Source organism: Lontra canadensis, unplaced genomic scaffold (assembly GCF_010015895.1).
Source record: "Lontra canadensis isolate GAN:19392208 unplaced genomic scaffold, GSC_riverotter_1.0 scaffold49, whole genome shotgun sequence".
Taxonomy (NCBI): Eukaryota; Metazoa; Chordata; class Mammalia; order Carnivora; family Mustelidae; genus Lontra; species Lontra canadensis.
Window position 1 is genome coordinate 1,055,120 of NW_022631043.1, and position 12,436 is coordinate 1,067,555.

The 12,436-nt window shown below is 63.3% G+C and overlaps 1 protein-coding gene across 1 annotated transcript; it reads left to right on the forward strand.

The window, feature by feature from the left end:
- Positions 1-414: 414 nt before the first annotated feature.
- Positions 415-12,067, forward strand: GPR20 (G protein-coupled receptor 20). The gene is made up of 2 exons (XM_032873436.1): positions 415-476; positions 10,841-12,067. Exon 2 carries the CDS (start codon positions 10,868-10,870, stop codon positions 12,065-12,067), a length of 1,200 nt encoding a protein of 399 aa, XP_032729327.1. The 5' UTR covers positions 415-476; positions 10,841-10,867.
- Positions 12,068-12,436: the final 369 nt, after the last annotated feature.

A 12,436-nucleotide genomic window follows, 5' to 3' on the forward strand; every position in this document is an offset into this window, starting at 1 on the left:
CTGGGTCCCCGCGTGCCTCCCACAGCCACGCTCTCAGGGGCCCTGCAGCCTCCCCCAGACAAGGCGCAGGGGGAAGGAGGGGGGAATAGAGAGCCAGGGCCGGGGCCACCCTCCCTCTCCTCTCTTCACCCCCCCACACCACACCCCCGGTGCAGCTTTGGCCCCGCCCCTTTGTGCCTCAGTTTCCTCCTCTGTCTGGCCGGGAATGAGCCGCAAACTCAGCTGCCTCTAGGCTCCCTCCCCCAGGGCCCGGGAATCAGGCTCCTCCAGGGGGCTGGCCAGCCCAGGAAGGAGCCCGCCCCCACCCCGCCCCCACCCCTCCGCCTTTGCCCAAAAGGAGCCCCAGCGCGGGCCTGACGTCAGGCCCCAGGAAGGCGGGTCGGGCTGCCGGACTGAGTGGCCCACAGAGCTGCCCCGGGAGGTCTTCCAGGCTTAGGCTGTGCCGGCTCTGTCTCAAGCCACCGGACTAGGCGAAGGTACGGTGAGTCCCCCAAGGGCTGTCCCCCCCCTCCCAGAGCTGGACAGTGCCTGGAGTGTCCTCACTCCCCAGCCAGGCACGCAGCACAGGGGCTGAGGGACCAAGAAAGCGCTCCCAGACTGAGGGAAGGGAGAGAGATCAGAGCCTGAAAGGGCTTTGAGGTCCCACCCTTCAGGGAGCCATTGTACAGATGGGAAAACTGAGACTCTGAGGGCAAGGGGGTGGGTGGTCCCAGCTGGCCCGGCTAGGCAGAGAGGGGAAGGGAGGGCTTGCAGGGGCTTGTGGGAGCATCCTTCCTGACCCCAGAGCCCCACCTGTGCTGCTCGCACCCCCCTTCCCTGGCTTTCATTCATGTTTTCATTCATTCATTCAGCACTCTCACTGATCATCTGCTGGGTGCCCAAAGCTCTGTCTCTGTTTTCCCACCCATCGAGGCACTAGGGTGGCCCCAGAGGCCAGGATAAGGAAGGGATTGGGTGCTTGACCACCTTGACCGCCTTTGGGACCTTGGCCATCACTGTCCCCCAGGCTGGGGCAGGGCCAGGGGTTGAGGGACTCGTGTGGATAGGCTCCTAGCCATGCCACCCCACAGCTCAGGCTCTGTGCTCCAGCCCTGGCGCTTTGCCCACTCTTTCAGCCATGGGGAAACTGAGGCCAGGGCAACTGGCCCTCCCAGGCCCCAGCATGAACCTCGGAGCTGGCACTGCCCCCGCCTGGCTCTGGCTGGCGGTGAGCACCCTGGGAGAAGGGCAACAGGAACAGGGTCCCGAGGGGGGCGGGTGGATTGGGAACTGGCCGGTGGCCAGGGTGCCTGGCGGGACAGACAAGGAGCAGCTGTGCAACCTCGGGCAAGACTGGGGATGGAGGCACGGTAGGATGGTGGTGGCAGCTCACAGCCCTGCGGCCAGGGGCTGGAGCTGCCTGCAGGCTCCCATACTCTCCTGCCACGATTGGTCACTCCCAGACAGAGGGCCGCCCCGGGTGCCACCTCTTCCCCTCAGGTAGCTTCCCCACGGTGTGGCCATGGGCAAGTCACTGCCCCTCTCTGAGCCTTGGCAAAAGTAGGGGCCGGGGGGGAGGGGCTGCTGCTGCTACTTCTAGAGCCCTGGTCTGTGTGGGGAGGGGGACTGCAGCTCTCCGAGCACCTGCACTCTGGTCTCATTTCTTCCCTGGGGACCCGATGGCCAGGCCGTGGGTCTCAACGCGCCCACTTCACAGATGACGAAACTAAGGCCCAGAGGGGCCAGAGTGGACTCTAAAAAATCATTCATCTGGTCGTTCAGCTGCGGTGCCCACGGACTGCCAGTCCAGCAGGGAAACAAATAACCCCCCAGATGCGGGGACAGGGGTGGGCGAGCAGCAGAAAACAAAGCCAGTGAAGAGAAAGTAGTGCAGAGAGCTGGGCAATCAGGGAGGGCTTCCCTGAGGAGGTGCACTGGGGTCTGAAGATCTCCCTCAGCAGACCCTGCCCCACCCAGGGGAGTGGCCCCCACAGCAAGTGAAGCCACAGCTGTCCCTCAGCCAGGCCCGCACGCAGGCTTCTCAAGGGTCCTGAGCACAGAAGCCCCCATGTCGGGGCCTTTGCCACCCTCCTCCTGTCTCGAACACCTGTTCCTCCAGAGCCCCCGGAGGCCCCTCCTGCTCTGGTGACTCCCCCAGCCTTGCCGCATCTGTGAGCTGGGGGAGGGGGTGGGGCCAGACCTGCCCCGGAGGGAGTCTCCGTGCCTCCTGTACCTGCACCATTGGGGGTTCAAGGTCAGGTCTCATGCCTTGGAAGCACCGGGTCCTAACCACGCCTCTGGCCCCAACCCCGGGCTATGCATCCCGGGCCAAGCTGCTGGCCTCCGGTTCGGGGTCCGCACCATGGGAGTCAGCTCTCCGGGGCACAGGGTTGGCAGGGGTTGCCATGGGGCAGAGCTCAAGTCTCGGGTCCTCCGGCCCCCGCTGAGTGACCCGGACACACCACTTAACTGCCGAGTACCTCAGTGTCCTCACGGGCAAAATCGGGCCAGATGCACAGAACAGGCGCATCTTGGGTGGAATCAGTGGGGATCAGGGAGGGGTCATCTGAAAGACAACCGGTGGATTGTGATCACAGCTCTCCCTCGTGGAGGGGTGCCCAGGGGCTGAGGGAGGACTATGTGGGCCGGGGACTAGGGTGCACGGAACCTTCAGCAGGTGACAGGGGTAGGGATGGATCTGCAGACATCTTGCCCTGAGAGAAGCTGGGGGGCGGGGTCCACTGCTGTGAGCCCCTGCACAGCTGCCCGGGGCCAGCCATGCCCGCAGCCACCCCTCCCGGAGAAACCTGCACGTCCTCCAGGGCTGAGGGTGCGGAGGGCGGACTGTGGGCAGGGTCAGGCCCCTTGCAGCCCAGGCGCCCCTCTGCATTGCACTCAAACCACGCCCTCCCACGCCCCCTGTCCCTGAGCCGGGAGGAGGGGTGGGGAGCCAGGCCGGGATAGGAACCCAGACTCTGGCTGGCACCACCTAGGACCTGCTAGGTGACCCAGGGCCAGTCTGGCCCCTCTTGGGGACCTCGGTAGGGACCCAGCAGTCCCTGGATGGAATGAGCAGAGAGGCTCAGACCAGCCAAAAACAGCAGGCGACGTTCTAAAGTGGATGCCGTGAAACCAAGAATAATCATGAAAATAAACAGGAAGATGGTTCCCCAATAATGGCTATCTGGGCCGTGGAAAGCAGGGGGGGGTCACCCACCGGCAGCCTGGGGACACGCACAGGTACTCTCCGCCCTGGCCATGCCCTTGTGCACAAATCCCAGGTCCCGAGATGCCAGCCCGCCCCGCCTTGTCCCACCCCAGCCCAGGCCAAGTGCACTTGACCTGGGTTTGACTCCCAGTTCCATCAACTTTATGCTGTGTGGCCCAGGCATGTGGCTCACCTCTCTGGGCTCCTCCTTCCTCATCTGCAAAGCGCCCTGTGGATTTCAAGTGTCCTATAGGTGCCAGGCTCACAGCAGATGCTCTGAGCACCTTGTTGGGGACAGACCGGGCCTGCCCCTCTTGGCCTCTGGCACAGACCAAACTCCAGGCTGCTGCCTGTTGGCCCAGGGCTGACGCCAGGCTCCCCATCCGCTGGGGACCCTACGTAGCAGGACAAAGGCAGACAGGCTGCAGGATTGGCATCCGCCGGGCAGCTGGACAGCTGAGAGGGCACGCGCAGGGAGGGGGTGCGGTTTTGAGAAAAGCCACGATGTTAGGACGTGCCCACCCCTGCCAAAGAGGGGACCTCTCTCAGGGCCTGTGGGCAGATACCAGCTCCTGGCGTTGTAGGGAACACCCAGTGAGCTGGCAGCAGCAACCTCCCATCCCTTGTTGGAGAGGACAGAGTCAAATGACCTGTGCAAAGATGCTCATTCCCTGCTCTGGGACCAGGAGCAGGGTGAGGATGACAAGGGACCGGCTGGACCCCACAGGGTAATAGGGTAGGCTTCCTAGAGGAGCTGTCAACCCTTCCTATGCTGAGCTGTGCCGTGGCAGCAGGAGGCACAGGCTGGAGTCCTGCCCCCAGCTCCTCCCCCACCAGCCCCACCCTCCAAGGCTCCCGCTGGGAGTGTTTCCTGGGGAAGGGAGGCCAGAAAGTCCTCAAGATGGGTGACCAAAATGTTGGGGAGGGAGGGAGCAAGGAAGAGTCCGGTGGAGGAAGAGCTTGGGCCAAAGCTCGGGGCGGGAGGGCGCGTGGATTGTCACCAGACAGCTGAGGTGCCGTGAGACTGGAGAGAGGTCCCCCCCAGCCTAGGCAGGGCCTCAGGTCCCTCACAGGAACAGCCCCTACCAAGGGCATCACCCTTTACCCACATGCCTCCCTGGAAGGTCTCCGCAAAGCTCTGGAAGGCCTGTGATGTGCAGGGCTCTGGGTGTCCCCACCTGGAGGGGCAGGGAGGAAACACCGCCCTCACCGTGCACCCCCACCTGCCCCCCCCAGCCACACCTGCACCAGGCACTCTGGGTCCAAGCCCTCCTCCAAGGCCAGCTGAGGCCGTAAGCGGTGCAAGAGACTGGGAGGGAAACCTGGGAGGTCACCTCTGGCCAGGAGCCTACCTCCCAGCAGTCTGGATCCGGGCCAGGCACTTTGCACCATGTTCAAGGCCCTGTGAGGGTGGCTCCTGGCGTCAGCCTCCTAGGCTGTTCGAGCAGGCTTCCACACCTGCAGAGTCCACTGCCTCTTCCAGGAAGCCTTCCCGGATCCCACCTTCCTTTGCCTCCCAATCACCCTGCCAGCATTCAGCTGGGGATCTATCTTCTCCACCCAAGACACCCCACAGGTCTCAGATCTATAGGAGAACCATGGATGAATGGGGGGCTGCTGGGTGGGGGCGTCAGGCCTGGGTCTAAATTGGACTCTGTCCCTGCTAAGTATGGGGCTCGCCGCCCCCCCGCCAAGACCTCAGGTTCTCACCTGGCAGGTGGACACCTGGCTTCCCAGTCTGCTGGGTGGAGGTGAGCGAAACCCAAGCACAGGGGCCCAAGGCCCCATGGAAACGCCCAGCAAGTGCTCTCTGTATGTGAAAGCAGGTCAGGATCAGCCCAGCCAAGGACAAGCCCCAAGGCCCAGCGGGGTAACTCCAGTTTAGCTGCTGAAGCTCCTGTCTCTGTGTCCTGTGCCCTCATTTTAAAATATGGATCAGACCCCCTCCCAATAATAGGAGGAATCCAGATGTCCCTTTCCACCTGCTCCCCACCGCAAGGCCCCCCCAAGGGCAGGGGCAAGAGAGAGCAGGCCAGGCCAAAGACATGCCAAACGGAGACTCTGGGGGCCATGGGCTGGGCTCAGGGGAGCCAATTTGGGCTGCAAAATAGAAAGACTTCCTTTATTTTCAGAGCAGCTTCATAATGCAGCAGCCTAACCTGGGGTGATCTCCCCATCCTCAGAGGAGAGCAAGCTAAGCTCTCATGAATTCACTCACTCATTCACTCGACATGCACTGAATGTGATTTATGATCCTCTCTTTTGTTGAAAATTCACAGACTAGTGGGGACACCAGACAAGTGGCCAGGCAATGACAGAGCCACGGTGCTATGAGAACCCAAAAGAGGCCACAAATCTACCAGGGAGGGCTCTCTGAAGGAGGAGGCATCCAAACTGAAGGGAGACAGCATGTGAATAAAAGTGTATAGGTAGGGTTGTTTTAGTCACAAGGGACAGAAACTCAGCTCAAATTAACGTAAGCCAAAGAGGGAGGTAATCCCTTCATTTAACTGACAAGTCCTAGGAAACCAGCTTCAGGCAGGGCTGGATCCAGGTGCTTGAGCCATGTCCTCAGGACTTGGTCCTGCTTCCCCCAGCAGCCAGCAGCAGCTTGACCTCACAGCCCCGGGGAGGAGAGAGCTGTCCTTTGAAGTCCCCAGGGCTGGCCATGGCTGACCAATCTCTATAGCCCGGGGCAGCTCGCTCATCAGTAGCGATATTCGGGGGCTCAGGGCTACCGGAGCCCAAGAACAAGGCCAGGGAATGGAACAGGACCAAGCCACTGAAGGATTTTTTTCCTGCAAATGGTCAAGAGAGGCTGAGCCAGCCTGTCCAGGGTGTGCAGTAGCCACCTCTGACCCCAGGAAACCCTCGGCCTGGGTCTCAGCCCCACCCCCACCCCCGGGATACAACCATCACTCCTCTGCCTTGCCTGGCGGTGCTGCCAGGTGGTAAAGACATTCCAGAAGGTGCAGACATGTCCAAGCCTCACAGCGTTTCAGAGCTGGAGGTGCCCATAGATAGACGGCAAGATTGAGTCCAGCAAGGGGCCTGGGAGGGCCTGGGCAGGATGGACGGACCCCTGCCCCTCCTTCTGAGACCCCTCACTGTCTCTGAGATGGGCAGGAACAGGAAGAGGGAAGGAAGTCAAGAGGCAGGCAGAGTGAGGCCCTACAGGGACTGGGGATAAGTGCCCCGGCCGTCCAGCTGACCCTCCAGGACAGCGGCACACTAGTGGCTCACTCCCACCCAGGACCAGGACTCACTCCTGGGGGCTGAGGGCTGCGCAGAGCGCCCCTTTCTCCTCCCACCACCCTTCTCCCAAGGGGTCCCCTTTCCCTAACCCTCACCTGTGTGCGTACTGGGCCCCATCTCCCCTCTCCTACCCACCAAATCCCTTCAGGGCACATCCTGTGCCACCTCCCAGCATGCCTCGGGGAAGCCAGAGGTGACTTCTAACTTTGCCCACCTTACAGGGGAGGACACTGAGGGCTGTTCCAGGGTGTTCGGCGTGGTTTGGGATGGGCTATGCTCCAGCCCACCCACCCCCCACACTGCCATGTGTCTTCCCAGCTGACCCTGAGCCCCCCGAGAGCAGCCTGCAACTCTCTGTCCTGCCCGGAAACGTCCCTGAATGTGGGCAGGCCAAGCGGGCTGGGGAAGCAGGCAGTGCACAGGTCCTAAGCCCAGGATGGTCGGTCTCCAACCGCTTCTAGGCCCTGGGCCCGGCCCCACGCCAGGCACTATGAGGGCGTGGCCTCTGCCCACGGGGCTCCGGCCAGCTGGCCCCAGCTACGAGGTCCCATCCACCTCAGCCAGGCCCAGGACACCCTGCCAGGAAGAGGGAGGGGACAGCGCTGTGCCACCCCCCTCAGACTGGGTCCCAGGACAGAGCCCCGCCTCCCCCATCAGGCTGCGGAAGGCACCAGGGACCCCATTTAGCAGAAGAGAGCAAGTCTCACGGACAGGCCGAGGTGCCCAGGGTGAGGGCGTGGCAGAGCCCGCCTGGAACGGGGGTCCTGGGCCTCCTCTGCTCACTCTCCGCCCCGGGGCCAGTCTGAAGGCCAGGTCTATGCCTCCCCATCAGCCTGGGTGGGCGGGCCCGGGGCCAGACTGTCCCCACAGAGGAGCAGAACCTTCTCTCCTTTCCCCTCATTCCAGGCTATATTTAGAGGCCGCAGAGATCGAGGCACGTGGGGAGTGGGTGCCGGGCGCCTACTGGCGGAGGGGGCCGCTTGCCTGGGTGTCCCCATCCCCCTCAGGACCAAGGGTCTAGCCCTGGGCTCACCTGAGGCAGCCCCAGGTTCCAGTCCTGGCCTGTCCCTCCCAGAGCTTCGGCTTCTCAGAGTATGAGTTCAGGACGCCCAGAGGCCAGGACAGGGACCCAGCACCCAGCTCCTCGCCACACCCACACCATGAATCCGCTAGAAACAGGGGAAAGGAAGGCTCTGCCCTTATGTGAGAGGGAGGCAGGCAGGGAGACCAAGCCTAAGAGGGGTTCCTCAACAACCCAGAGCGGCTGCTGGTGCGTGGGGACCAACCTCTGCTGGCCAATGTCACTGCGCCAATGCTCCCACGACCCCAGCGCTCCAGCCATCGCTGGCGGTGACACCCCACCCGGCCCTGAGTCCCATCTTAGATGGAAGCATCATGCATAGGCCTAGCCCTGGCCGGCAGGAGGGGCAGGGGCCTGATAGCCGGAGGGTCCTGGGGGAGGCGGGAGGGAGCCGCGAAGCCAGGGGATGGGAGCACAGGGTGCTGGGAGTGGTCGCAGGGAAGAACACCTGCCGAGGGCCACGCCCTTGACCCGAGCTTCCCAGGGGACGCCGTCCCAGCGGCCGGTCAAGGAGCAGCGTGAGCAGAGGCAGTGAAGACCAACGGGGAAACTGAGGCCTGGAGGACAGAAGTCCTTCCTGAGGCCATGGGGAAGGAGCAGAAGAGCGGGGGCCCCTCAGCCCAGAAGCTCACAACCCAGCTCCTCCCCGGGCCCAGAGAGGGGCGGGCCGGGTGCTGCGTGGGCAGGTTCAGGAGGCCGTCAGCAGGCCACAGCCCAGAGGCTCCACAGGCCAAGCCCTGGGCCTGAAGGCCTACCATTGAGTTTCTCATTGTTCAATGCAAAATGAACAGATGCCCTAGAAAGGGTCATCAAGTGAGAAGGCCAGTACTTAGCCACTGTGAGAAGTGAGCCGTGGAGTGTGATGTGCAGGGGGTGGGTTATAACAGGAACAGAGACAGCCAGACTCACAGAGAGAACAGGGGGAGAGACGAGACCTGCAGAAAGTCAGGGATCCTCATCCAGGCTGTGACCGGGATCAGGGCTCAGAGTGTGATCTGAGTCAGGGCTCAGTGTATGGCAGGATCAAGGTTCCTGGGATCCTGCCCTGTGTGGCTGACATCAGGGCTCAGCCTTGTTTGAGATCAGGGTTCAGACTCTTGAAGCCTGGAAGCGCGGTATGCTCTGCAGACATTGCCATCTCTCCTCACCTATCCGGCCCCGGGGGGTGGGGGGTCCTGAGCACCCTGCCCATCCCCCAGCTGCAGAGGCACCCGGGCCCCCATCCCTGGCCTGGACCCTCTGGCACCTCGAGCCTGCAGCTGACCAGCATGTGAGGCTGGCCCTGGGGAGTTTCCTGGAAGGGCGTCATCCTGGGACTATCTCCCAGAGGAAGTGTTCTGTAATGTTTATTATTTGTCTCTCCCTGTGACACGGACTCGAACCTAGTGCAGACACACTGGAAAACCAAAAAGCGTGTGGTAGGGAATCCAAAACGACTGTTCACCGTGTCCCCAGAGCCAGATCCCAGCCATCCTCCATGCCTCGCCGCGGCTCATTTGTTTTCACAGTAGGGAGACAGGCTGGGAGGCACCACTGTCCTCCTTGGGGCCATTCAGGGGTCCCCCACTGCCTGGGAATCCAGGTTCCCAGCCCCGTGCCCCAGCCTCATAGCCTCCCCTCGCTCTTGCTCATGCCCCCAGGATGTCTCTCCCTGCCCTAGATGTCCCTGTGCTCCACCACCCCCACCCCCCGGCCTGACTTACCATTTGACAAACACATCCATCGACCCTGCGTGTTTGGGGCTGGGGTACCAAACAGAGGGCAGCCCAGCCGGAAAGGACTAGAAAGCTGAGACCTAGGCCTGCATGTGGTGGGTGTGGCCATGGGCCTAGGCAGCCTCTGACTCCTCCCAGCAGCCTTGGGGGTCAGCAGATGCCCAGGGCCACAGTCCTAGAGGCAGAGGCAAAGCTAGGTGACCTCACGCACGTGCAGACCTCTCTGGGCCCAAGGAGAGAGGCGGCCTACCACCCTGCCCGGGCCTCCCTCCAGGCCAGACTGGAGCTCAACCCTTAGCCAGCAAGGACTCCGCTGCCGTGCCTCCCCTCCACCAGGCTGGACATTTGGTGCCCAGCCCCCAGCAGACAGAATTCAGTACCCCCAGTCCACAGAGTGGAAGCTGCCGGAGTGAGCCCGTTGCCTAGGGCCAGATAGGCAGCCGTGGGGAGTGGGCCGTGTCCCGCCTGCTTGCAGCAGATGCCCCACGTCCATGGGCCATGGTGGGGGCGGGGGGTGCACAGTGTCTTCCTTTCCCCTTGCAGGTGGGGGAGGACGCACTGTGCGGCTGGGATGTCCCACGTACCCACCCTTCCCCCCAGCTTGTCCCCAAAGCCCTCTCCTTTCTCCAGAAAAAGCCAGAAATGCCCTTATTTGGAGCATCAGCGCGGCAGGGATGGGGGTGGGGGCCTGTTAACCCTTCACGCGTAAACAGAGATAAATCTCAGTACGTTAAACACAGCGGTGCAGGAACATAAACAGAGTGGGCGGCCCCTTACCCTCCGGAGCGCGGCGTTTATTTAACTCACACCCGCCCCGCGGCTGCTGGGACCCGGCTCCAGGCGCAGGCCCCAGCCAGCACCCTGCAGGATTCTCGAGCCTCCCAGGCAACAAGTGTGCTCACCTCTCAGCGCTGGGAGCCCCAGGAGGTCGGATGGGGGCAGGGGGAGATGATGGTCCTTGGGCGAGGTTTCTTATGAGGACCCTAGCCCGCGGGCATTGACCTACCACCGGCCTTAGAAGAGCCAAGAACAGATGGGCGGGCAAGAGGACAGGATCTGACCCGTGGGTGTGGGGACAGCCAGGCGGGGCTGTTGCGGGCCAGACTCTTTGGAGCAGAACCGTGGTTTATCAGGCAGCAACTAACCCTGTGGTTTATCCAGCACCAACTATGTGCTCAGTTAATGCTAGCAGCTCCACAGCCCCAGCCATATGGATCAGGAAGGGAAGCACAGAGAGGTTAAGTGACTGACCTAAGGCTGCACAGTGAGGAAGGGAGGAACCAGGCCTGGAGCCCGGGTTCAAGCCTCCCACTCTTGGATTCACAGCTTACCTACGCCACAGCCTTTGTCTTCCCTGTTGGTCCTGGGACAGTCCTGTACAGCAAGGGTTTTTCCTTCCCGCTGCATCAAGGAGGGGCTCAGACTAGCAACATTCGGCCAGAGCTCCGCCCGGCCAGTGCGGGGCCCCATGGGATGGAGAGGGCAGGCGTCTCAGGGCCAGACGGGAATGCTGGGGACCTCGGCGAGCAGGCAAAGCCCAGCAGCACCAAGCTCCAGGCATGGCTCCCACCACCCAGGGCTAACCTGCCTCCTTCCTTCCAGGCCCCCCGGTGTGTGCCGGCCGCAACCATGCCCTCCGCGTCTCCCGTGGGCTCCTGGGCCCCGGCGGCCCCCAACGCCACAGTGGCGGAGGCCAACGGCAGCGCGCCGGAGAAGCCTCTGTTCCACGTGTTCGCCCGGCTGGACGAGGAGCTGCACGCCGCCTTCCCCGGCCTGTGGCTGGCGCTGATGGCGGTGCACGGCCTCATCTTCCTGGCGGGGCTGGTGCTCAACGGGCTGGCGCTGTACGTCTTCTGCTGCCGCACCCAGGCCAAGACGCCGTCAGTCATCTACACCCTCAACCTGGTGGTGACCGACCTGCTGGTGGGCCTGTCCCTGCCCACGCGCTTCGCCGTCTTCTACGGCACGCGTGGCTGCCTGCGATGCGCCTTCCCGCACGTCTTTGGCTACTTCCTCAACATGCACTGCTCCATCCTCTTCCTCACCTGCATCTGCGTGGACCGCTACCTGGCCATCGTGCAGCCTGAGGGCTCCCGCCGCTGCCGCCAGCCGGCCTGCGCCAGGGCCGTGTGCGCCTGCGTGTGGCTGGCCGCCGGCGCCGTGACCTTGCCGGTGCTGGGCGTGACGGCCGGTGGGCGGCCTTGCTGCCGCGTGCTGGCGCTGACTGTGCTGGAGTTCCTGCTGCCGCTGCTGGTCATCAGCCTGTTCACGGGCCGCGTCGTGTGCGCCCTGTCGCGGCCGGGCCTCCTGCGCCAGGGCCGCCGGCGCCGCGTGCGGGCCATGCAGCTCCTGCTCACGGTGCTCGTCATCTTCCTTGTCTGCTTCACGCCCTTCCACGCCCGCCAGGTGGCCGTGGCGCTGTGGCCGGACGGGCCGCCCCGCGCCCGCCTCGTGGCCTACCACGTGGCTGTGACCGTCAGCAGCCTCAACAGCTGTCTGGACCCCATTGTCTACTGCTTCGTCACCAGAGGCTTCCAGGCCGCCGTCCGAGGCCTCTGCCACCGCCACGGAGCCAGGTGCGAGCCCAGCAGCGGCACCATGGTCAGCGCGCGCAAGAGCTCCCGAGGCTTGGGCCACCATCACATCCTCAGCACCCGCCCCAGTGTTTTCGCCCAGGACCTGGCCAACGGGCCTGACACTATGTCGGCGGGACCCTGCCAGGGGCCCAGAGGTCGGGACCGGGCGGGGCAGACCAGGTCAAGGCCAATGGAGACCTCGGCTCTGCCTGGGGGTGGGGCTGGGAGGGCCGACGGCATGGCCCTTGATTGACTGCAGATGGCTGCCCCGCAAGCTGCCCGGAGAAGGCATCTGAGGCCACACAGCTCCAAAGTCGATGAGCAATGTCCGCCTCGGCTTCCGCAGGGGATGCGGGAGTCCAGACGCTGACGCCTTACTGTCCCAGGGGCACAGACCGTGGCCGGTGAAAATGCAGAGGAGCACCCCGGAGCTGCTTCTCTCCTGGCCTGTCCCCACCCTACAAGGGACTCCTCAGAAACAGGCACTAGGAATCCCAAAGAGGTTCTGTTCCCACTGCTCTTGTCCCCTCCTCCCCATGCCTGCCCCCCACAGAGAGAAGAACAAGGACGGAAAGGAAAAGTCGGGGCCCATGAATGTCCCGTGAGCAGACAGGAGGCGTTT

Coding starts and splice junctions, on each gene's coding strand:
- GPR20 (XM_032873436.1), top strand. CDS start 10,868: ATGCCCTCCGCGTCTCCCGTGGGCTCCTGGGCCCCGGCGGCCCCCAAC.